General features: G+C 42.5%; 1 protein-coding gene across 4 annotated transcripts in view; it reads left to right on the top strand.

Moving 5' to 3' along the window:
- Positions 1-4,300: 4,300 nt before the first annotated feature.
- The window catches only part of vegfab (vascular endothelial growth factor Ab), a 30,523-nt gene continuing 7,995 nt past the window's right edge, over positions 4,301-26,828 (top strand). For 2 of the 4 annotated variants that reach the window (XM_058057293.1, XM_058057289.1), the window contains exons 1-6: positions 4,301-4,418; positions 4,812-4,956; positions 21,038-21,806; positions 22,882-22,924; positions 24,426-24,622; positions 24,945-25,021. In XM_058057293.1, the coding sequence (XP_057913276.1) occupies positions 21,681-21,806; positions 22,882-22,924; positions 24,426-24,622; positions 24,945-25,021 (443 nt within the window). In that variant the 5' untranslated portion in view covers positions 4,301-4,418; positions 4,812-4,956; positions 21,038-21,680. Of the gene's footprint in view, positions 4,419-4,790; positions 4,957-18,004; positions 18,096-21,037; positions 21,807-22,881; positions 22,925-24,425; positions 24,623-24,944; positions 25,022-26,828 lie in introns of all 4 variants that reach the window. The other 2 variants (XM_058057291.1, XM_058057292.1) reach the window with 2 other exon arrangements.

The raw sequence follows: 26,828 nt of genomic DNA, 5'->3' as shown, positions 1-26,828 counted from the left end.
CATGTTAGCAGCTTGCGTGGTCCTATAGGGGAAAGATATCTTCTGTTTATTTACCTCCACCAATAAAGGGACATTGAGAAAATGATCATGAGTGTATGATGCATAAGATATATTTTCTCAAATCTGACTGGGATAAGCTCCAGCGTACCTGTGACCCTGGTGAGGATAAGCGCCATAGAAAATGGATGGATGGACACATTGGAGGGACTATGTCTCTCAACTGGCATCGGGATCCGCTAGGAGGATCTGGACGGAGTGGTTGTGGAGAGGGAAAAATTAACTTGGCTTTTTTTTCTGTGTAATTATAATACTATGAAATGGTCAGAATACTGTGAGAAGCTCATGCCAGGCCCATCCATGCCTGCACAATACAATAATACAATACTACACTACAATACAAAACTTGAAATGTCAACATACTTACAAGTCAGCAGGTCTGAAATAGGATAAAATTGAAGAATATATATTGTCACATGTTAATTGTCACATAAAAAAATCAACACAATCCAAAAAAATGTTTACTTACCACAAAAAATACTTTTATCATTAAAGTGATAGAAGTACAAGTACATGGGCCTGACACGTGTTCTTCTTCAAACTTCACAAGGTGGTCGGACACTTGTGTGTGTGCGTGTGTGTGTTTGCCGGACACATCTGCGCAAATGCCAAGCTGGAAACAAAACAGCTGCTTGTTGTGTTGAAGTTTGTATCAACAGACGCATCTGTGTAATGGTTTTGGTGTGCTGAGGTCAAGGAAGCACACACACACACACACACACACACACAGCCGAAAATGTGTGTGTGTGTTGATGTGTGTGGTGACATGGGGAACCTTTGCAGCGACCCTTACACTGAAACATACACACATACACACACTCAAAACACCATTCAAACTGCAGGTGTTCCGCACACACAAACAGAGAGAGTGACCAGGAAATGACGTTCATCCTTTAAGGTATTCTCTTGCACTCATGCAGTATTCCGTCACCAGTTTTACTACAAGTGTCACAGTGACATACAAAAAGACACAAAGTTAAAGAGTACAGCTGCTGTCACTCTCAGTAATCAGTCTTTCACTGCCTTAATGCAACTACAGCCAAGTGAGGATGGCTAGTGACGCCTTCTTTTCCTCCCACGCACTCCGTCATCTGCTGACTGCGACGTGGGTCTTCCAAAAAGTCACGCAAATTCAGCTGGGATAGACTCCAGCATACTCCCACGACCCCATTGAGGACAAGCGGCATAGGAAATGGATGGATGGTTCTCAGCACATTCTAATAATACAATTAAATAGAAACATTTGGTAAGGAAAAAGTTAAAATATTATCGGGCATATTGTCATGACATTACGAGAAAAAGAAAATACAAATGTTGATATACACGAGAAAGGGAAAAAGTGTAATTAAGGAGAAAAAGTTCATACCCAGGTTGCACGGCGGTCGAGTGGTTAGCGCGCAGACGTCACAGCTAGGAGACCTGATTTCAATCCCACCCTCGGGCATCTCTGTGTGGAGTTTGCATGTTCTCCCCGTGCATGCGTGGGTTTTCTCCGGGTACTCCGGTTTCCTCCCACATTCCAAAAACATGCTAGGTTAATTGGCCACTCCAAATTGTCCATAGGTATGAATGTGAGTGTGAATGGTTGTTTGTCTATATGTGCCCTGTGATTGGCCAGCGACCAGTCCAGGGTGTACCCCGCCTCTCGCCCGAAGACAGCTGGGATAGGCTCCAGCACCCCTCGCAACCCTGAATGAATGAATGAATGAAAGTTCATACCAATACAGTTCATAGTTCATACAAGGCATGATTTACACAAAGTAAACTATCAAAGTGGCCCATCCACCCCTGCACATTTGCTATTAAAATATTGTGTGCTCGTACTCTATTAGATTTAGTTTTGTCTATTTTTGGAGGATTGCGATCAACAAAAAGTTAATTTTTTTTCAAATGAAAATATAATACCAATAATAACCGTCCCCTAAGTTATAGCATTTTGGTGCCCCTATTTCGCACACAACTTTCAAGTCATGTGTGAACAGCGTTGAGTGGTGACTGAGGCTATATGGGTGCACTGCTTGGTTGCAGCCAGCAGAGGTGCTGTTCTTGTTTCAGTTTGTTAACACAGCGTCAGCTATGTGAGGTATGTGAGGACTCCCCCAGGCAGATTTATCCTGCCCAAATAAGGCACTGCGATGGAAAAAGGTGTTCAGAACACTCAAACAGAGATGGCAACATCCCTTTGTTAAAAAATAACAACTAAGCCATTCATTTTGTGACCGTCCACCAAGGAAATGCAGCCATGTTCATCCACTCAGATTAAAAGGTACTGTTTTTCTTTCCTAATCAATTGATTCATGGGTATAATAAACTTGCTTCCTGATGTCTTTTTACTATTTTCCAGATGCTTTGCGCAAATAAATAATCGTCTCCTGGACGCACGGGTCTGTGATGCGAAGAGCAGCAGGGAAGAGAGGAAGAGCCATTTATTTGCTAAATATTTATGAGTGTGTATAACCAGTCCTCAACGTGTTCTGCATTTAGGTTCCTCGCCCCCCATTGCTGTTTATAAACCATCTTTCTGTATTGCCTCCTGTGGACCGCTGCAGCGGGGGGGCGGGGGGGCGTCTTGTGATCCGCGCTGACCCCGCTGTTCACCGCCGCTCAGATCCTCGGCCAGGCTAAGATTTGTCCACAAAAACTCCCACAATACATGAGCAGTGGAGAAGGCTTCCAAATATTTGAGAATTTCTTTAAAATAGTTCCAGTGGGCCTTATCTCATTTTGAACGAGCTTAAATATCAAGGAGGGAATATTTTACTGGCCTGACTTAAAGATTCCTGCATCCATCACATAGATGGTCGCACGCTCTGACAGTACATGTCAGCAATCTGCTAACAAATACTCCTTTCTGCTCCATCCTCCCTTGGGGAGACGTCACCTTCACAAGCGTGCTTGCAGATACACTAGAATACACACGCAGATGCACGCACACATTCCTCTCCCACACTGCGTCTGTGTCAGTGCTCCGATGGGGAGACGCTACTGTACGGTGAGCCGTCAAACATCCTGCAAAATTACAACAGCGCTACAGCGTAAACACTTGTTGCACGGCACATTAGCCGCACGCTATCATCTGCACAATGCTATTTGGAACAGCATTTGAAAGAAGCGCATACCCAAACTCAAAACTAACTAGATGTCCAACAGAAATGAATCACTTACAAAAAAATGCCAGAATTTTAGCTCCACGTGTATGTAAGGAAGGTGGGCAGTCATGCTGGAGCCTATCCCAGCTGTGGTGACTTGACAAATGCACCAGCTTTGGAATTCTTTCCATAATATTGAATTTTTGTAGCAAAATAAAGAATTTCCAGGTGGTTTTCCAATTATGTGGCTGGGAAATAGTCCACTTTTAACTTAATGCTTAAATTTTTTGGTCCATTTCCGATAGAAAATACTCGTGAGAACCCCGGCGCAGTGCGTTACCACAAACACATGTTTCTGGATTCTATCGTTTATCTGAGACAGCGGGGAAAAAACACTTGGCACCTGGTTCCTATTCTATTCTGAAACTAAATGTAAATGTTTATGCCACGTGTGTGTAAAGTCCTCCTCAAAGAGGCTACCAGTTCATTGCATTTGAAGAGCGTACCTGCCATCACGTTCTACATAAAGTAAGTCTGGAATGGACATATTCATTTTTGAGGAAAAGACTGACGGGCTGACTTTGACAGTAGTAGCAGGTGTTGCTAATAATGCGAATAATGGTTCATGTAAATCACAGCAGTGTAACACTGACCTGGCATTATGAATGGAATTTGACCACTGTCAACGTTATTGTTTGCACCTGGGCCTTCTCGACTTCAACTTTTACATTTCTTTTCCCCTCTGTATCTTTTACCAGCATTCTTCTTTTGTCTTTTTTCAAACAATACATACTTGAAGGTGATGTTTTTTGGCTGTATTATATACTGCTTATGGGCTAACCTGGTTATAATTTCATCCCGTCTGCTTCCAATCCATTTTTTTAATATCTATATGTCTGCATGCAGTTGAACCTTCTGCTGTAGAGCTGGCTCACTTCCTACTTCCTGTATAGACAGGAAGACAGGAAGAGGAATCTTCCATTACCTGTTTTTGTTTCATTTGGCTGTACTTAATTGTTTTAATATGAATGATTTCAGTGTCTGAATTACATTATTCTTGTGATTTTCTAAAAAAAATGCTATTTTATTTAATTCATTTTAAATTTACTTTTTAAATGTTGACCTTTTTTGTTGGAGTTCTATATTACTTCCTACTTCCTGTGTAGACAGGAAACAGGAAGCATAATCATCCACAAGCTAAGGAAGCCAAGGAAGCCATTTTGTAGGTGAATCTGGTGCCATTCTACTGATCCTCCTGATAAAGCATTCAAGGTAAGGCATATTTATTTGTTGTTTTACGTATTTTGGTGGGTTGTTAACATTTTTTTTAAATGGATGAGAGTTGTATTTGAGATTTAGACTTCAGTTAGCTCCCAAGCGAGCCAGCTTGGAGGCCTTTTGATTAATTAGCTAGCTACCGACTAGGAAAGACTTGGCAGTAAGCATTTCAAGTCATCATCTTATATGCTTAAATCATAAGACATACACTTTTCTGCTTGAGTGGACATAATGGCGTCTGTAAAAGTGAGCTCTAAATAGATGATGATGGAATGAAGACATCTCCCTTGTTAGTAGGAGAAATTTTATTTCACCACATACTTTAGCTTGCCTGGAGTTATTGTTGGACTGCATTCACATGTTCAGGTTGACTACCTTTCCGTGTAGCTTCCATGGGCGCTCCAAGGAAGGGATGGCCAAGACAAGCTTGTACTTTTGCTGCCGTTCCCCAAACAACTGCAAATGTAGCGAGAGAACACGCTGAGAGACACCATATGTCCTCACCAACAACCTTCCTGGGTCCAGCTGAAAGGTAACACGTACACGGATAACATTAGCTAAAGCACATGTAGCAAATTGCCTTTTTTATTCAGTTACAACTTTAGATTTATAACAACTCAAGTCTGCACTTTCCCTTTGAAATGATTATGCCCCAACAAACCCCTGCAACTATGAAATTAAAAAAATCTAATGTAAAAAAAAATATATAGACTAGCTATCTGAGTATGTAACATTCTCGGTGTACTCAGATACTACGCAGCAAAAGCTATACATTGCATCACTAACTCCATTGAAATCTGTTTTTCAATGGACTAAAAAGGACTAACGTGACAACTGACGAGTTAAAGTGGAAACATCGAGTACGCATACTTAAGTTTAGAATAGGTCAATAGGAGAGGCTAACAAGCTAGCTCAGTAGTTTGCTGTGCTAGCAGCGGCCATCTGTTATGTCCCTGCAGTGATACCACAGCCTGCGTCATGTAAACCAAAAAATAATAGTAATATAAAAGTGACTCTAGTGGTGTTATTTTATGTGTACAAGCCTTTAATAATGTTTAAACCCATATTTAGGAAGCCATAAACAGGTTTTCTATGTTTTAACTAAGAAAATTGTGTCTAATCAATATTGAATCCAACTTGTCGCTGTCCATGTTCGATGTTTTGACTGGATTGCGCCGCTATTATGCTACAAGTACTCTACATGGCTGCTAGTTAGCAAACGATCAAGCTAACCAGTTACAAAAGGGTTTGAAACAGAGTGGGGAAGGACCACACAGGAAGAAGCCACAAACCACTTCCACACGGAATGGGAAGAGAACTCTTTTTACTCTGACCATAGACCAATCATTATCATTAATTTCTGAAAAAACTTGATATTGCAAGGGGCAGTTGTAATGCAAAATCACCACTACACTACATAACATCCTCAATCCTCCCTGCGTCTCTCTCTCACACTCTCTCTGTCCACAAACTGTTATCTTGCACTTTGTAAAATATTATTTTTGTTTTGGGTGAGGATTCCACAGAAGACGACGTAATAGCGGCATGTCACTGAGGCAAAAGTTTAATGAGCGGCGTGTTAAAGCTCATGGGAAACGTAATGCCGGCGCGCCAGGAGGCTTTCCTCACAGTGATGGAGGCGGGGGGTTGGGGGGGTAGCTGGTGTAGTGTCAGGGCAGGGTTCACTGCTTCCCAAACTCCTGCAGCGCTTCAGTAGCCCTCACTGCCACCCTTCATCTCCCCCCTTTTTCCTTCCCCTTCGCTGGCCCTCTCAGCTTTTTGCTTTCTTTTGTCCCTCTTACCTTCTCCACCACCCCCCCACCACCCCCACTCCCTGCACGTCATCGTAAGTTCAATTAATCATCATCCATGTGCTTCATGCGTGGCGCTCCCATACGACTCTGGATTTTACTGTACGCACTAAATCATGTTTACATCTGAGGCTGCCCCCCCCCCCCCCCCCCCCCCCCCCGACTGAGGGTCAATATTGACTTTCGACTGAACCTGCGAGGCGGGAGAGCACAAAATGCTAGCTTCCCTTCCTTGCTGCTTGCTTAACACGTGAGTATCGCAAAGTCAACGGTGTCGGGAATTTTCCGACGAGATTTGGTGCGATTGGCTCAAGTAGAAAAGTCAGCACTTAGCACCAGAGACGTTGATCAATCAAATAGGTTCTTTGCCAATCAATCAGGGTTTGGTCGTATGGACTATAATGCAATGCCGCCTTATTTGATGTCTTTATTCTGGAGAGTGTTAAACAAATGTTTGTTCCCAGTCCATTATTCCACAGTTGGCGCAATTATATCTTGTCACTAAGGTGGTACATACAATGACTTTTTACTACCTTTATACAATATGTTTATAATGCAGATATGCTATTTACATTTTTGTTGTTGTTACTTTTTTGTTATTTGTGTTTTTTTTATTCAAGCACATTTAACAACCATTATCGGTTAGCAGGTTAGCAGCACTCCATTTTGCTTCAATTGCATCAAGACCTGATTAATTTACGGCGTATTAATCGATTGTATTGCCCCTCCCTTGTCCTGTTTAACACCTTAAATAACAGTGTTAACATGTATTTAACGGCACAGGTGTCAAAGTGGCTGGTGTTAATTGTACAAGCCACATGATTTGTTTTTCGCAAGTTCACACTAAAGGCTGCAGGAGGAAGAAAGCCTGAGAAAGGAAGCTAATCAAATGGAGAAATCTGTCTCTGGAGGCCCACCACACCTCCTGGCTGCGAAAATCTAACACACACACATACATTCATAAACATTCAGCTGCTCGGTTGCTAACCAGAACCAGCCACTCTCGTAGTATAGCCCGTGTACATGCATAAAATGGTGTGCATTTTGTGCATCCTACGCTACAACAGCTCATGAAAAGAGAGGACCAAGACTTCCCTTTGGAATATTTCAGTCTTCCCAAAACCGCTGTAAATACTGCCGTATTTTATTGAGTTCCTAATCCCCATCATTACATTTCTGAAGTTCCCGTAACTGGAATTCATATTCTGTGTATCTACAGAACATGGAGCTTCAGCATTTCCTCCAAATTGCCAATGCACTGAAAAAACAGGAACACCAACCTTGTCGGCAGGGCCAATCTTGAGACATTTCTTTACTGTATTTCAAAATACTGTCATAAAATTTGGCACACAGTTTTAGCTGAATGGTGGCAAAATCATACAAAAAGTTCAGACTAAATTTGGGCCATACTGCACTGGAAAAGCTGACTTCGCCATCGAAATGTTGGATCATGCCATAATTTAAAAATGGTCCACACTTTCCCAGCCAAAAAGTCAGTTTTCTACTCATTACATGACTTTTTTGTACAAAATGCCCCGTCCATAAAGACAACATGTCCTTAATCAAAACCATTTGTCTGCAAAGAGGTGCGCCCTCCAGTCCGCCCTTCGGGGGATTATTCGACTGTAACATTTTGTGCCGTTTTAAGCAGGATCTAAATGTGCTGGCTATGAAAGGGCCAGGAATTATTTACGACTTAGCACATACCTCCGCTTCCTTCTCACTTATATCGCTCACATTTGGATATTTGCAAGCTGAGGTGCTGAAATTTTTGTTGGGTCACATGTTTGTAAATTGTAAATGCCAGATTGACCACCAAGAAGAGGAAAATGTTTTTTTTGTTTTTTTTGCATGTGCACATAGACATTCTGAATGTGTCATTGCATTAGAACATAATAGAATCCATATCTAATTCTGTTTGTGGATATCTGTAGGCCATCATGCAAGCTTTAGATTCCAGAGATCCAGTTTCTTCAGCAGATATTTTAGAATTTTTTGCAGCGACTGTACACTATATCAACATTATCTCCATTTATTGGGTTTATCCCAGCAATGAAATGATATTAAATTCTCTTTTTGCCAATATTTGGGTTTGAGGCAGGCTTTCAGGAGCAAAGGAGCATGCACGGTTGTGGCTTGCTTCAGTGTTTTTTTTTCCTATCATGCTATTTATTTAAATGACGTGTTTATAAGTGACATCCGTTGCATCGCGGACTAACTCAACCGAGCAAAAACAAGCATCCCTCAAACGGCAGGCTACCTGCTACTTAAATTGTGTTTTCTGCTTCCTAAATCGCCTATTGGCACCCAAATAAAGATGCAGGCTTTCCCCAAAGGGAAAGTCTAAAAACATGGATGAGCTCTGATTGACAGGTTTGGTTTTGTTGGTGATCATTGAACGAATCTTCCCTTCCTCTCTTTTCTTACGGGAAGGGTCACGAGCGGGTCACTGTCAGACAGGGTCACGCACTCCTGCTGTGTCCTCAGCCATGTGCAGAATGTGGGTCATCTCCAAGATGATTGGGTCTCAGCACCGGGCTACTTCCATGCGCTGTAAAGCAGCCGTAGTTCCGACGACAGAATCTTGGGCCTGCAGGTTTTAGGCTTGTATTTCAACTGCAATTAATTAATTAATTTATTTCTCATTTCTAAACCAGGAGTGCTCACACTTTTTCAGCCTTTGAGCTATTTTTAAAATGACAAAGTCCCAAAGATCTACCTCTTACTCTAAAAAAAAATGTATATCAGGGGTACACACACTTTTTCAAGTTGACATGATCAGGCACAATAATCCTTAATGTGGGCTACTGTTTCAGCCGTAACTCACAACAATCTCTGAACCCCTGATGTCACTTCCTGTTCTTCCCCTACTCAGCTCCACAATCTCTGGAACACAAGTCTTATTTATGTCTCAGATGACTTGTTTTTTCTGAAAATGTATACTATATTGGATAATAGGAGTGTAAAGGTGACTATAGGGGTGTTATTTCATCACTGGAGGGCTCTAATAATATTAAACAACATATTTACAACAGATTTTTTGTACTCTATGAAAATATTCCAGTTATGAATAAGGAATCCTACTTCACGGAACCATGATAGTTGAAGGATGACTGTAAAATGACCAAATTAATGTGGGTGAGGGTTTGTTTGATTTCCGTGTGTGTGTCCCCTCCATCAGGTGTCTTAAATTGCTTTGTCTTTGTCAGCATTGCTTGTTTCCCGGCGACTGAATCCACATGCTGGTAGAGAAACCTAACACTCGCTGGGAGGTTAAAAAAAAAGCCCTTTACAAAACCTCCTGTTTGACTTCTTTACGAGGTGCAGCGGTCACACTAGGTGGGCCGCACGCTGGGGAGTCCGCTGAACCAGACACTGAACGCACCCAAAACGCGCCCACACCACTTAAAATTTACTCAAACATATTACATTTTTGGGTTTTTTTAATACTGTCGACGTAAATCAAAGAAAGACCGTGAGAGACAAAAGGAGTGGATGAGAGGATCAGTGACCTCTGCTTATGTGGGAAGGTGATTTATATGAGGTGGGGGGGATCAAGTTGAGGTGAAGGCCACATTGACACTAAAAATTGCACCTCAATTCTAATGGCAGGCACTCCAGAGCACCTGTAGGCATCTTTACTTTCTCTCTTGTCATGCCAAATGTTGAATGTTGCAGCTTTTCCAAACCATGAGCTGGAATGTGCTTTTTGTCACTCACATCCAGCAGTTTTTTTTTGTTTTTTTTTTGCTAGCACTAGCTTGTAAAAAAAATAAAATGCATTTTGTTACGCTCTGCTGAATGAATGAATGAATGAATTTGACTGCCAAAATGGAGGATTGTATACACCGGCTCACCAGAGGGTGATCAGTACAGTAGTATCAGCCTGCGTGTACTTCATATACTGTACAAATGAACACAAATGCCCACACCGACACAGATATTTTTAGAAACTTCCACTTTATTTTTTCAACTTTTGAAACACAAAAGGATTGTTTTTCCCACTTTTGTAATAATTTCCAGTCACAATGGAACCTCCCCATAAGGCAAATGGTACTGTCTGTGTAGCGATGTCCACCATCTACCAGGAACTAGCCTGCTAATTTACAAACAATTCCCGTTACAGTCACAATGGAACCGCTCAAAGAAAGTCTGCAGAAAGTTTGTTAGAATTTCTCGATTTATAATGGCATTCGTCTCTAGAAGAGTGAAGAAGGTACAGTACGGTTTGTCGTAGAGTAACTCTCTGTGAACCTATTAGAATAGGTCCAACTTTGGCTAGTCCCTTTTGGCTAACCATCAACCGACTGTCTTTCAAGTCCGCCTTTATGGAATGAATTGGTGTAGAGATGTGTCTTTAATTACCCTCAGCTAGACATGAAATAACATATAAACTATTTATTAACTTGTGTACCCTTTCACCCCTCATCATTTGGAGGCTGGTTGCTGTTTTTTTGTTTTAACGAGGGCATAGACACCCACTTGGCTTCTGCCATTCTCCACACACTCAGACTTTACAATACAAGCGTGTACTCCATAAACCAAAGGTCCGCTCCGTGCAGCACCTTTTTACTATCGCTGCAACACATCAGTAAATGTGCAACTCTGCCTGTAACAAAATGCTTTCTAATATTTTTGTTACCTTATTTACTAGGGATGTCGCAAGATTCCAATGTGATCAGAACTCTGTTTTTTTCATTGTACGTTTCTTAAAATGAATGTTACAACCTGGTCTTGTGTCGTTCTCGTGTACCCCATCTCCCGCGTCCTCTTGTCTTGTGACACCCCTCTTATTTACCTTACTGTAAATACACGATTAGAAAGAGCTGTCAATAAGTTATGTTGTAAAATCCAAGCATAATAATATTAGCTCTGTTTATGGTAAGTTGTGCATGTGTTCCTAATGTTAGTGTTTTACGAATCTGTTCCACACTGACTGCAGTGACCCTGATAGGCAAACGAAAACAGAACAATAACTCTGCCCGTGAGAAGTGGTCATATTTCTATTTCATAGTTTCCTCTCTCAGCAGGTCTTTTACTTCACCAAAGTGGCCTGCAGCAATACTTTTCATCCCCTGCTGTACTCTTTCCTCTTTTTTTGGATTTCTTGACATCTGACCTCACAAAGACTACGGTCCAAAGGAATATTGACTTACATGACAGACGGATGGATAGAGCTCGTTCGGAGATGTTTTTCCTGTGGGTCAGTGTAGCTTCGATCGCATAATGTTTTAGTTGGCACTGAAAACCAAACCGGTAATAACTGTGAGTATATTGACAGAGCATTAATGTTTATGTTTTCTCCAGTATACGGTCCCTCCCAATGGCACGTTTCCCTCGCTATATGCTATACATGCTATTGAAATGTATTCATTAATCTATGATGACATTAATATATATATATATATATATATATATATATCGTGCTAGACTAATCTCTATTATTAGTAAAAAAAAAAGCAGTATTTTGGTCACTAGGTGGCAGTAATGCCACAAAAGTTGAGACATCACTTTACATTACTTTACCTTAACTCTGCACAAAGTCATGACGTCAGCCCTGGCATGTTCGACATTAAAGTGGAAAAAAGTTCTCCTCCCATTCCGTGTGGAAGTGGTTATCTTGGTTAATGCAGCATCAGAGAGGGAAAATGTGGTGTTAACAAAGAATAATGCTACATGGATGAGACGTTCATCCTTTACCCGACCTTGCACTCCATGTAGCTAGCCGTGGATGCAGAGTGAAAAAAAGATTCTCCTCCCATTCCGCGTGAAAGTGCTTAGTATGTGGCTTCTCACTCTGTTTGAAGCCTTCTTCGCCACACTGTTGAAAACCTTAAGTTTAGAAGAAATACATTTGAGGCTATCTGGTTAACTTGCTAGCTAAAGGCCTTAAAGAGTCTCTGTAGCATAATAGTTTTGTAAACATTCAATAATAGGAGTGTAATGGGGACTATAGGAGTGTTATTTCATGTCTACAGGGCTCTAATAATGTTCAAACACGTATTTAGAAAATAATACAAAGGTTTTATATCCTACGAAAATACAAAATTTGCAGAAAATAATTGATCGTGGTCGGAATTAACCTCTATAAACGAGGGACCTGAGTATGGTGGAGTAGGAAAAGCACTTGACAGTTTCAACTCCTAACAGTAAGTAAGTCACATGTGAAGCAATTTCAACAGATACTTGTGTGTTCTTAATTGCCTCCATGGTGTTCTTGAAAGAGTCATCAGATTTTCACTTTCAGCTTTCACCCCCCGACCCCCCCTGCCCAGCAATTAGCCCGGACATTATCTTTATTAGTCAGCCACCTCCAGGGAAATCAGATTTCCAGCCCGTGAAATCGTCTTTTAATTGGATTCCGGACCACAGTACTGGTCAAACGTCTTTTGGGGAAACTGATCGTCTCTTTATTGTTGAGCTTATTGATTATGGGATAGAAGGAAACAACTACCAGTTTAAACTGAGCGATGGCTCTTTCCTGCAGCTCTATTAGAATGGATGCGTGCAGTGAGGTGGGTCATTTTTTTTTCTCTGTAGAAACTGTGTGCGGGCTTTCGGAGGGACAAGTGTCCAAATGAATATGACGTCACTTGAAGGCACGTTTCCATTTGGAACCATTTTCTTACAACTTATTTGTCCTAATTAAAACGTGTTTATCAAGCAATAAGCACTTTGGCATCCTTATCTGGAACTTTTATTTCCTTTTACTGGCACATTATCAGGCCTGTTATGTAACAATAAATAACAGTGCAGTTTATTGAGGCAACTTCCTGATGCTTTACTTGTATGCAAATGTACAGTACAGGAAGCCCATTCATCTTTTATATGATAAGATATGCCAAGACGTTTGTCACACTTTTCCAATGTGGCAAATAGCAGTGGATGTTTCAGGAAGCTGTGGTGTTTAATAGAAATCCTTCTTCGATGGTTCGTATTCAACTTCCCTGCTTCCGTGCCAACACGGGAAACTTGACAACTTGTGTATGACAACTCTTGCACTTAACTGGAATGTCTTTTTCGGACCTTAACGGAAAAAAAACACAGCTGCATGCATGTCTGTTTCCTTCATCGCCCGCCACCAAAAAGGCAGGAAGAGGGTTCACTCCATGTTTGCCATGTTTGTTCCATAGAACAACGGCATGAACAGAGTGAGCCCTTTTGTCAGTCATTCATTCTCTTTGTCGCGGTGGGTGGAGGCGGGGCCGCTAGCATACACACAGAGTGTGGCAGAGTGTAATGTAGTACAAATGCAATTCGTAGATTGCAGTATATTTTCATTGTACTTAAAAGTAATACTAAAATCTCATATGTATTGTGTCATGACACCCCTAGTCAATAGGATAGTAACAATCACTAACTTGCCTAATTAGAATCAGTAGAAATAATCCCAAATCCCAAATGTTAAGAACGTTGAGTATTGTAATGTGTTAGGAAGCGATGGCACAAGTAAACAAGTTGAATCACTGATGAGTGTGGTGTATATTTCTTCATCAATCCACTATTCATTCCTGACTTTTAGGTCACATGTTGTTTCATCCCAATCCATGTCCCGGGGGCCACAAGTCCCTTTGATGTTCCTACCTGGCCCCCACCCTCTCGTGGTCAAATCAGTTTGAATGTTACGATGACTCTCAACCTCCCGTGGGAATGATGCATGGCTGTGCGTTTTGGCAGCGGTAATCACGCCAAATTTCACGAGGCTTTCCTTGCTTGTCCACAAAGCGTATGCAGGCAGTTCTGGCACACATGCGGACTAATTATGTGAAGACGTGCTTTGTTAATTGCACTGTGGGAAAAGCTACATGAGGTAGTCTGTCATGCAGTGGTTACAAGTTAGGCTTGTCGAGACAGGTGTGACATAACTAAATTTGTGTGTATTGATCGGTCATCTAGTTTACTCGGAGGAGCTCAGAGGCATGTGGTCCCTTTTTCTTGCCAGTTAATTTCCACACACCTCTGGAAGGAACCACAATGTTCTCAGCCTTTTCAAAGCGCTGACTCCGGGTGTGGCATCCACAACAGCGACTGACTGACAAACGTTTACAGAGCCACGTATATGAAGCGAGCGCTGTTATGACGCAATCGTGCGACCGAGTTGCGTTTTATGGGCAAGGCCCTTTTGATGTGAAAGGAGTAAATACTTGTTCAATTAGGCCATGCCCTGCACTCGTTCACCTCCCAGCAAATACACCCATGGTAGTCATTCATGTAATATTACTGATGCAACAAATATGCTGTACAATACTGTACACACAGTCATGGGTTGCTGTGTGGATGTAGCCGAGATGTGCTAGTTGAGTAAACCAAAGTTACATTGCTGCAAGTTCATTTAGACAAAATAATTAGGTACAACTTTGTGTTGTAAGTTCTAATCTACACAAAATAACCACAAGCGATAATCAAATGGCGATATTGTGAGGGACGACTGTATAAGATATCTAGATTTGCGGTGACTGTCATGCAAAACTCCAAAACAAAGCTCCAATTATGGCAATACACTGTTCCCGCTGCCTAATGACATAAAGTAAGTTAAGTCACATCTGGCACTCAACCTGAAGTGAAAGGTGAGCTTTATTCACTTGTTTGTGTTTGTGATGATGCTGTGTGGTCATCAGCATTGATTGGCTGGGGTTGGTGCTTGTGACAAGAACACAATGGCACTCAGATAAGACCGTGTGTCTTTGTCTTAGCAAAGTGACCAAAACCCAGACTTCCCCAAACACACCTGGGAGGTGTTCTGACGGCCGATAAAAGCTCCAAAAACAACCAGCGCAAACAACATTCATTTAAACGACTTGGCCTTTGGGACTGGATAAGATTTCAGCTATTTGCGGCAGTGAATTGTACTTATTTGGGGGGGATGCTGTTTGAAGAGAAGTTAAACACAGAGATAAGTCTTGCTTAACTCCACAAACACAGACCGCAGGTTGCATCCTGCCAATGTCATTAGTCATCACTGAAAAAAAAAAACTTCCCTTAACCTTTAAAGGTTGATCCAGTTCATATTTCAACACTATGAGAGCATCTCTTCCATGGTGGACATAGTAAGATATTTTCCCAGAAATTCCTGGACAAACATCATATGTTAATTTCCCATGTGCATGGACACCACGTAAGCCTCCATACCAGCAGGTTGCAGTATTCCTATACATGAGATGAATATTGTATACCATTTTCTATTGGTTGGCAGGACACGTATGTTTTTTTTATACGTTGCATATACACAAAACCGATCGTGTTTTGGTTCTTACTAGAATGAAGAATGATCTGGCATAATAAGTTTAGTATTGGCAGCTACAGATTTTATTATTTCGCATATGGTTAGAATAAGCTACAGTACATATCCATTCCCTGTAGTGATGAAAGCTGAAATATAAATAAGGTAAAATCTTTTCTTAATATGGTCAGCATTAACATCATATCTTTCTCTGAAGGCTAAACGAGCAAAAACTAGCATAGTCCTTAAGTGGTCAGCATTAGCATCACATCCAACATGACATGAGCCAAGACAAAGGACTCATTCATTCATTTTCTACCGCTTATCCGCACGAGGGTCGCGGGGGTGCTGGAGCCTATCCCAGCTGACTTTGGGCAAGAGGCGGGGTACACCCTGGACTGGTGGCCAGCCAATCACAGGGCACATATAGACACACAACCATTCACACTCACATTCATACCTATGGACAATTTGGAGTCGCCAATTAACCTAGCATGTTTTTGGAATGTGGGAGGAAACCGGAGTACCCGCAGAAAACCCACGCATGCACGGGGAGAACATGCAAACTCCACACAGAGATGGCCGAGGGTGGAATTGAACTCTGCCTCCTAGCAGTGAGACCTGCGTGCTAACCACTAGATCGCCGTGCAGCCCTGACAAAGGATTGTTTATCATAATTAGCATGCAAGTTTATAGCCTAAGTCCAGTATTGATGTAATGTGGTTAGCATATCCAAGCCAACCGCAAGCTCTTTTATTATGGTGCCAACTTGGCTGTGGAGTTGTTGTTGTTTGCGTTGTTTCACACAACTTCCTCAACAATCCCAATCAACGGCAGCATTCCAAATGTGGGTCATCAGCATTGACTGGGCTTTGCTTTAGGTCAGTTCAAAGTGCAAAAGTGCAGATTATTTTCCTCTTCCTTCATTGTGTTTTTTTTTATTTTCCCTCCCTTTTCTGACTAAATTAGTTGAACTCTTTGAACCGCCCAACTGGGAGTGCGCAGTTCACTTACTGGAAGTGACCACGGAGCAGAAAAAGAGTGACGAGGGGGCGAGAGCAGTCCGAGCCTCTCGGGGAAAAGATGAGTTCCCGCTCTGCTTGTTAACGCACTTGAACTTTATCGCTTGCGTTATCTAAAAGCCCCCCCGACTTATCTCCTCTTTCTAATATGAGCGCATGACGGGGGGAGGCCCCAAGGGGGACACGGAGTTGCCTCTGTGCGGCACACTCCTTCCAGCTGGGCCGGGTCAACGCTGGCCATGCTGATAGGCTGATGATTTATTCTGACACTCACAGATGTGAGCGAAGTCATCTGCACGGCGTTGAGTCGAAAAGGCTGCCAGATTCCCTTTGAGCAATGGAGTGGCGTTTGGCGAATGGTCATAAAAACAAAACAAAAAAAAACCCAGAAAGCTTTCTGTTCCAAAGACTGCAAAACAAGGATAGACTTCTTTTGGAGACAGTAAACAGACTTAACAGATCATTTATGTGTACCTCGTCCAACAAACAGAAGACTATACTTCGGAATGGTCCAACAACGCATTCATCATGATGTCCCGCAGTCCAAAGCGTACGGACGAACAATGCCAAAAAAACTGGCCCACCAGGGGATAGCTCCCTCCATCAAGTCCAAAGGACCTCAGTGGTAGCTTTCATTCTCACAAACAACAGCAGCAAAGCTAGAAAAAGTGCATAAACGTGGCGTGAAGTCTGACAGCGAAAAGAAGCAAAAATGTGAGATTTGGCACAAGGTACTTAGAGGCCCGGCAGCTGGTTATTTGGGACGTTTGCTAACGCCTCCCGATGCAATCATCCCACACATGAGGTTGCCTCTTGCATAGGCATCTATTGTTTAAAGGATTAGAGGACAAAATACGGCTCCACACACTGAAATATCACACTTTGCATGACGGACTTCAAGGACTGTCCTTTGGATGCAGCATCTGAAGGACAGGCTGTATAACCTAATACTTCGCTCATTTGAACATCTAATGTCAGATATGTCAAGCATAATGCATGTTTGCACTACTATCCAAAAGACTCTGAACATGTTGCCATCTGTAGCATCAAAAATTTAACAAAAGCCCATCAACTTTAGCAAGTCTTGCGTCCTTCGGAGGTTGCATTTGAAGGATAATTGCATCGTAACTTAGGCGCAAGATATAATGTTGCCTTGTGTGGGAGTCTATTTATTGTCATTGCTGGAAAGGCACGCTTCATTAAATCGTGTATGTTTGTGTACATGTCAGCACAAACATACACAGTCTACATACTGGCACCTTCAACACCCTCCCCGGCAAGCGTATACACCGAGTCAGCAGAAAATGCCATGTCATGAACCCCACGTGTCATTCTTCACTTAAATGGACTATCGACTCCTTTGGAGTCAGGGAACTCCTCTCTGAAGTTCCGGTCTTCATCCCTCCTCTGCCAAGGTGTTGTCATGTGGGCCATGTCGGACACACACACACACACACACACACACACACACACAGCAGCAGCAGTGTTGTGTCATCACGCACTCATCAGCCTGTCTGTGCTTCACAGGCCCCTTGATGCTTGAGCTGTAGTGACCTATTACGCCAGCAGAGGGCGTCAACGCTGTATGGCCATGCCTGGAGACCACAGTACTCAGGCAGTATGTACAGTATGCTGATACATTATTTATTTGTATTATTAAATATTAGCAATATTAGCATTTATTCTATATTTTAATGTATTTTTGTATTGTGTTTGGGCAAATGGGGGGCAAATTCCAGACTCTAAACTGTTTCTAACGTCAAAAAGCTACAGGTATGTTTCCAGCATGTTCAGGTCAGTGGTACAAAACCAGAACCTTGAAGGCTAGTACGCCTAATTGTACAGCAATGTAGCATTTCTGGAGAAAAAGTAAACGTGCAACGGTTCAAATCCTGAGTGTGTCGATCTGCACGTCAGCCCATCCTTGCTATCATTAACATTTCAATGAAGTCCTTCATCTGTCATCACTTTGCATCTCTGACCGTCCCTCCTCTTTTTTTTTTTCTTTTTCCTCCCACATCCTTACTGGCATGGATGACCCAGCTGTTGCTCGAAAAAAAAGAAATGGAAGAAGAGGAAAAAGAAGACAGGTGGCTTCTTCAGAAGCCCCATTCAGGGGGGGAAAAAGAAAAAAGAGTGAAGTCTCGGGGGCCACGTTGTCTCGCTCACGTACACTTACTGAGTATACATAGGCCGAGCTACGTGTCCAAACTCACTCACACACTTTTGGCAAGGTGCAACCTCCTCCCATGATTAGATTGTTTTAGCAGTGCTACGATGACAGTATGTAATTAACAGTAGACTCTAACCTGACTCATTTGGTGAACTACTGTGTCAACTAAGTGCCGTGTCATAGTGTGCCACTCCTTTCCTGTAGGTGGCGGTAATGCGTTTTTTCCCCTGTGACCGATGTACCAACCCGCTACGAAATACAGATTTCATTAAGTTTTGCTTTTCTAAGCAACCAATAAATTGGAATCAAAATGAAACTAATTATCAGTTTCTGGATGACAAATGTCCACTTACACTTGAGCAATAGAAAAGAGTCGAAAACTGCACTTGAAACAAAAACTAAATGTTTCTCATCATCCACAATCCTGACTGAAAACTAAACACGTCTTTCTCTTTTCTGTGCGTTCTAATGATATAAAAACAGCTAAAAAGAGGTAGATAATTCATGCATGGAATGGGACGCGCCTATTCCACCCACAAAGCCCACTATGAAAAACCTCCAGCAAGTTTTTATGGTGTTCTATCCATGCTGTGAGCTTGTAGTAGCAGGTACATTTATGATAACATGTCATACTTACACTACATTGAGTTCACATAGCAATATATTACGACGTAGCAACACTATATGTAGCATTACCTTTAGCTACTGGCCTGTGGCGCTGTAGACGGCAAGTAGCTAGCCGGTAACACCAGTAACGTAGTTCTTTTGGGGCGCAACAATGTTAATAACATAACATAATATGATGATGATGATAATAACAATGTCAATGTAGCTTGGTTAATATGCATTATGTAAATTTTGAGGGTTTTTCAAATAGCTTTATAGGCAAAATAGGTGCGTGTATTCTTAACTGTCTCTTTTTTTGGCTATTTGTATATCTTTAGAACGCACAGCAAAGAGAAAGATGTGTGTTCATGTCTCACAACAAGGATTGCGGATGATGGGCCAAATTCCAAAAATAGTGCACGTTTCCTTTAAATGTAAACGCTAGTGAAGTGAAAAAAGTCATTAAAGCAACACTCTGGTCGTGACCCTAAGACATGTGACCTTGCCTCATCAGCGTAAATGGATTCAAGGCCATGCAGCAATATCAATCACATTGATCTTATCAGGGTTATTGGAGCTGCACCAGCATCAACAATCCATCTTGTTGCACACTTTAAATCAGAGTGGCTTTTTTTTTTCCCCCATCACGATATAAATCTCTGTATTTTCCATGTGTTCACTTATGAGCAAATACAACACATTTACATTTCTGCTGCTAAATCCAAAATAAGGGTACAACTTATTTGAGATGCAATAAAGCGGTGCATGCCTCTTCATCAAATACTCATAAAAGATGAAGGTGGTTTTAGTCTGAACGGGATTAGACTCCCCGCCCAGATACAGTTTGGTTGGGGGAGTGATTGTGAACAAATAATTTCACAGTATTAATGAAAGAAGAGCACATAGCAGCTGTGAGTTTTTAGTTTGAATGTGAAGAGACTCGCCTCCCAGACACACATACTATTGTTTTTATATTTCCTGCTGGATGCACCATTTACTGGCAGCGCTTGACTTATTTTTAGAGGTAAGATGGTTTAAAAGTGACTTAAAGCAGTTGATGGGTGTTTTATGATGGCCGCAGTTTGACCCTGGGACAGGTGAACTCCATTCCCACTGGTTGTTGGGGGGTCGATTTCGATCGCGGAAGAAGAGTACATACCAGCTGCGTTTTAGATGAATTGTGAAAAGACCGACTTCCCAGGTGGTTAACTTATTTTTCCACTTTTAGGAACATGCTAATGAGTCTGTACAATTAATAGAGTTGTTGTTTTTATTAACAATAGGAGCAGTTTCCGGCTGAGTTAACTTGGGCTTGACTACGTGTTTACACACACACACACACACACACACACATATTTGAAGGCGGAAGTATAATAGAAGGATGCAATGTAAGCATTCTTAATATGATGACATGTTAGTGATGTGGATTGATACTGAAATATCAATATCACTTACATATACCAACTCTTCAGGCGCTATCATCGACACTCAACCCAAAATATCGATGCTCATGTATCATGTGCAAATGTATCTATTATTTAATTAATTACAGTTTGAAAAACCGCAATAAAGTGATGGATTACTGGGTTTTATTGAAGTTATTAATATATTCTAAAATGTGTCTTGACTCGCCATCGATATCGCACATCACTAGAGCATGTAATTACAGTCAACAGCGAGCCCCCGTGGGTTGAAATTGATTCTGAAAGCCGCCATACGGGTCTGTTAATAGATTGCACCCCACTGTGAAACTAAACATTAACACGCTTTTTTCACCACAGCGCCACCTGCTGGATGTGTGCCGCCTCCCCGCAGCATCCTCCACTCGCACAACGTCATGGCTCATTCCAGCCACACATAGCCGCCAAGGGTGCGAGCAAGACACACCCCCGCAAGCCTAGTCCACCAATCACGAGCGGCCCGCTACAAAAGTAAGTGGAGTGGAGCTGGACGGAGCGTCCGGGTTTTGTTGGCGGATCATCTGACCCGCTTGGGTGCGCGCGAGGAGACGTCAGAGCGGACTCGGTGAAGCCTTGGTCTTCCTCCCCGCTGAGCGTCGTCAGTCACCCGGTTCGGTTCAGGTTGCAGGCAAGGAGGAAGAGGAGACGGAGGAGGAGGAGGAGGAGGAGGGTGACGACGGTGCGCCACTTTCCAAACTGGACTGACGCTGGCGCAACAAGCATGGGATTACTGCGTGCGTAATGCTGCCGCGACTCCACTGCGGGACCATGTGAGACGTCCTGGATCCTCCTGGTTCTGTCGTTTCCCCCCCCTTTCCTCTCTCGTGTGTGGATATCCTAAAGGATCAGAAGTTTGGCACAAAAGAGGATTTGCACGCCGCCAACGACATGGACTCGCCACTGCTGCACCCCCAGGCCCCTTTTTTAGAACCCTTCCCAAAAGCTGCTAAATAATAATAACTTCATGACCGTGAAGACCCCCAACACCGACACCGCGGATTCTGACACCTCGCCCGGATTTGGATTTGTCAACACCATGAACTTTATTGACAGTTTGACACTATTATTTCTGACGCTGTCGGCTGTCAAGGTGAGTCCGCTGTGCTTGGGTCCCTCGCCCTTGTGGGGTCACTGCTGACCTTTTTAATCACCTAAATCATTCTTGCTAATTATTATGAGAGCCAAAAAGCCAAAACCACACATTTTTATCTATCATCATTCATCCTGAGTGTCATTTTCATGTTAGCCTTTCATGTGGCTTGCTCAATGAAAATAAAAGTCAAATCACGGAGAAATTAGTTTGAAATCAGTAGATTTTAGTAGAAATCAGCTAGAAGTTATTCAGATTTCAAAATAAATGTTTTTAAAGCTAATTAAATGAGCATTTTTTACTTCTGATAGCTGCTTTAAAGGGCGAAGTGTGAAAGGCATATAATCATTAATCACACTTGAGCAAAGGTGGCGACCAAAGGGGCTGCATTTTAATTCAATTTATAATAATTAGTGCAACCCCCCCATCACTAATTTTTTGCAGCTTGACACCCATCAGAGTGTTCTGACTGTGTGTGTGGGTGGGTTGGGGGGGGTGCATGTTGGGGGTTCACACCCCCACCCAACTGGACCCCCACTCTCTTCGGTCTCACGCCACCCGGAAGGGGTGGAGCCTGCGTTCAAGGGGAAGTGGGGGGCTAATGACTCTTTTTCATTAAGTCAGTCCAATCGGAGCAACATGAGCAAGGTATTGCAAACTCACGGAAACTTGCCAGTAATCCTTTTGTGTGTGTGTGTGTGTGTGTAGTGACACACACACACACACACACACAGTGAAGGGGACGAAGTGGCTGGTTGACATTCTTACCGGGCTTTTAATGGAAATGAATGCAGCCAAGAGTCCTTAAATGTGACGTTACTTGTTGCACTTTTAGCTTCCTGGCTGTTTTGGGGGTCAGAGTTCATGTCACATCGTTCCTCGTTGGTTCATGTGTGTAAAGAATGATTATGCGCATGTCATATGTCTGCTTTTTATGTCACTGGAAAATGAGTTACGATAAGAGACTTTAATGTGATGACTTTAACTCTCACTGACCTCCATGTTGTGTGAAAGCCAATATTAGCTTTTAATTTGTCACCTCCTAACACACCTTTGTCTGTTTGTTTTCTGTTAGAGTGCCAACGTACCGAGGGAAGCAGAGAGAGGTCCACATGACGGTAGGTGTCCCACAGGGCAGCGTGGGAATGAATAAAAGTTAAGAGTACTTAGAAAAGAAAGCACAAAAAGGGCCCGGGAGGCCTTCTTTCTCTATGGACTTTCACCTTGACACTTTGATGCAGGGACATGCTCGCCCTCTAGTGGCCACACTTTCCCTCAAAGGCCTCACAAAGTGAGACATTTGAATGGCTCGCCAGCATTTTTCATGGCTGAGGTTGAGCTGGGGAAATGTTACGCTCACCAGACTGGCTTTTATAGAACGGAATGGAATTTTACCCGGGTTATTTTTTCTTCTTCTGCACAACAATCCCTCCGCCGTTGCCCAATCTTGATTTGGGACAAATGAGAAAAAAGGAAACGTGTAGTTTTTGTTCAGGCGCTGCCGTGTTTGTACTGGCCACCGTCAGCGTTGTTTTCCGCTCACTTGTTCTCTGATTGATAGCTCAGAGGAGGCAATAATGTTTCTCAGGAGACTTAAATAAGCAATAAATAGATTTTTCCCCATTTGTGGTGCTGATAGACATGGACCAAAGTAACCAAAACCCACGTCTTTATCCATCAGGAGTTATCCTCAGCACCTTAAAAGTCTTCATGCTTATCTTTAGCAAGGCTGGGGGGACCGTCCATAAATTTGGTGTTGGAGATTTGTCAATGACCTCTGACATCACAAACGGGCCAAAATGACCACAGATGCACTCCAAAATCTCCATATGATTGTAGTCTGAATTTCCAAGTGCGCCCCAATACACAAATACTAGCCCTGGAAGCCAAACATCTGTACTGTAACTATCAGTAAAACTGCAGTATGCTAGCAGTAAATGGCAAACTCCAGTTTATAGACTACTGATTATGGTGAGTGTTTGGGCAACTTAGCTGACACTCGCCCCCTTCTGGTGCGGAGGGATACGGTAGTCATGACGACGGATAACACTTAACACCAAACGTGCCACAGGGTGCTCTTCATTCCACAGTAAAATACTCAATAGCGACACTTAAAAGCCATGTCATATAATACTAAAATAATAAAAACATTCATGCAATTATAAAACTGTAAAGATAGTGTCATTATGTGTCATTGCTGTCACTGTCAATAGAAACCGAAACCATCTGTGTATAATGCCATTCATTCCTTCATTCATTTTCTACCACTTACGGGGGTACACCCTGGACTGGTGACCAGCCAATCACAGGGCACAAAACAACAAACAACCATTCACACTCACATTCATACCTATGGACAATTTGGAGTCGCCAATTAACCTAGCATGTTTTTGGAATGTGGGAGGAAACCGGAGTACCTGGAGAAAACCCACGCATGTACAGGGAGAACATGTAAACTCCACACAGAGATGACCGAGGGTGGAATCGAACTCCGGTTTCCTAGCTGTGTGGCCTGTGCGATAACCACTCTTCCACCATGCAGCCGCAAGAGTGTATTATGTTCATATATAGCTACACCATGTATCTAAATCACTGCGTCTCAACCCCCTCCCCCCCCAGTGATCCCCTTAATGGAGGTGTACAACAAGAGCTTGTGTAAGCCTCGGGAGCTGCTGGTGGAGATCCTGCAGGAGTACCCCGAGGAGGTGGAGCACATCTTCATCCCGTCGTGCGTGGTGTTAACGCGCTGCGCCGGCTGCTGCAACGACGAGACACTGCAGTGCACGCCCACGTCCAGCTATAACGTGACGATGGAGGTCAGTCGCCTTATTGTCACCCCGGTTGTGTAAAAGCAACAAAGCATTTTTTATTTTGGACACATTGTCCAAACAAAATACCCCCACCCAAAAATGTCTCCAGTGGGACCTTCTGAGCTAAACAACAAGTGACCGCAACCACTTGGAGGTCGATGGTGTGATGCTGCAAATGAACAACAGCATTAAATGACTTTTCCCACTCCTTCTCTCGCTGCTGACGCTTTTTTGGACATCATTTTTTTTACCCGCGTCAGCATCTTTTCTTGCTTCTTTTTAAGCTAATTCTGCACAGTCTTGATTGTCTTTTGTCTTCTTTCCACAGATCAAAAGAATAAAAACCCAAAGGCAACAAAATGATATCTTTATGAGTTTTACAGAACACAGCGCATGTGAGTGTAGGTAAGAAAACCTCCAGACACACACACACACACACACACACACACACTACCGGTACTTAGCCAGGCACTGTGTATGCACGTTATGCACCAAATGTTTAAAAAAACAAACAAAACATGGAATCCTCAGCTTCTGACACATTTGACAGGTCTGCTAGATTCATATCTCCTTATCGTCTGCTTCCTTTACTTGGCCGCTGATAAAAAGGCGGCGGCAGGTCGAGGCATATCCCAGCAGACGTTCACCGCGTTTGTACGCCAGCTTATCCTCATTCCATCACATTGCTCAAGCAAAGGAGATACATGAGTGCAGCTACCAGTCATTCTCTTCTCCCCCCTCGTTGGCGTACCGAGGTAAACGGCGAAAAATATCCCATTTTGTGTATAAGCGTGGTTATAAACACATAATCGTAAGGGAGGGATGTCGCCTTCCTGTGACGCTTTCCACAGCTGTAAAGCAGCTGTGAGATGCATTTTTATCTCCTCCGGGGAGGCTGTGCTCTATAAATTATACACTACAATTGCAAAAGTAATGGGACACGTGGCGAAAATGGAATGTGTGCGCGTGTTCAACCCAAAGGTGCCTTCTAACACACAACACATGCATGCCCTTATGGACCTTGCATTTTGCACTGAACAGAACAGAAAAGGCCTGCCCCGCAAACTGTTCCCAAAGCATATCATTGTCCAAAATGTCTGTTGTATTATGTCATGTTGGATGTTTAAGCTTGATGGAACTAAAAGGGCTAAATTGTATAGTATATTAAATGGCGACATGTCCACTGTTGGTATTTGAGGGGAGGGAATGTCCAAACTTTCATTAAAAATCGGAAAGGGTGTCACGAGACAAGATGGGTCTATGACATGAGGCAAGACTTTAACGTTGCTTTAAGAAAAGTACAACAAATAATAAATACAGTATGACAATATATTGTAATCTACCAATTGAACTTCTGCTATGTTACATTCTTCTGTAGTCTGTGCGTATGCTAGTGGCCCCACCTCCACCCACCGAGACATAGAGACTATATGACAGACAAAAGGGCTCACTCCGTTCATGCCGTTGTTCTATGAAACCAATGCACAGAGGGAACTCTTTAGAGGAAAATTGCACATGGCAATGTATTCATGTCAGCAAAATTAGCCAATTCATTTTCATTTATTGTGTGATTGATTTATTTATTATTGTCTCAGGCCGAGTGCCCAAATCTTGTCACTTGTAATCTGGTGAACCAATCAAATGTACAGTAGGTCAATATATGCTAAGCAAAACATCAACATATTGGCTCCGTGTAATATCTAATCATATATTTTATGAATAATAATGAATCCAGTGAAGCCTCAGTTAGCGTTTTTTTCAGTTAACTAACCTTTGCCTCGGTTTTACGTACATTGGATTAGCATACAAATGGCGCATCAGCTCGTTACTACGTGGAAACGAGGAAGTCAGCTCCATTGCCTCATTTATCCTTTAATACTGTATTTACACAGTATTAAACGTTTTCTACATGTCAAAGTGTAATTTCAGAACAATAACAATGTGTTTTGTGGTAACATTTATTGTATTCTGGTGGGAAAAATGTATTTGGTCAGCGTTCATTTTGGTTACAGTCGGACCTTTTGGAACAATTTCATGACTCTAACCAAGGTTTCAATGTTTCTTGGTTGGAAATGATTGAGCCAAATATCCCAAACATGAGGCCTAGGCTTTAAAAGTGCATCGATTCTCCCTTTTGGCGGTTAGACAGTGATAAAGATTACATTTCGTCCAAAAACAGAAAGTTTCAAAACCCCCTGCGGTCCGTGACCTT

The sequence above is a fragment of the Doryrhamphus excisus genome, chromosome 19 (genome assembly GCF_030265055.1).
Source record: "Doryrhamphus excisus isolate RoL2022-K1 chromosome 19, RoL_Dexc_1.0, whole genome shotgun sequence".
Classification (NCBI taxonomy): Eukaryota; Metazoa; Chordata; class Actinopteri; order Syngnathiformes; family Syngnathidae; genus Doryrhamphus; species Doryrhamphus excisus.
This window is presented reverse-complemented; position numbering and strand designations above follow the sequence as displayed.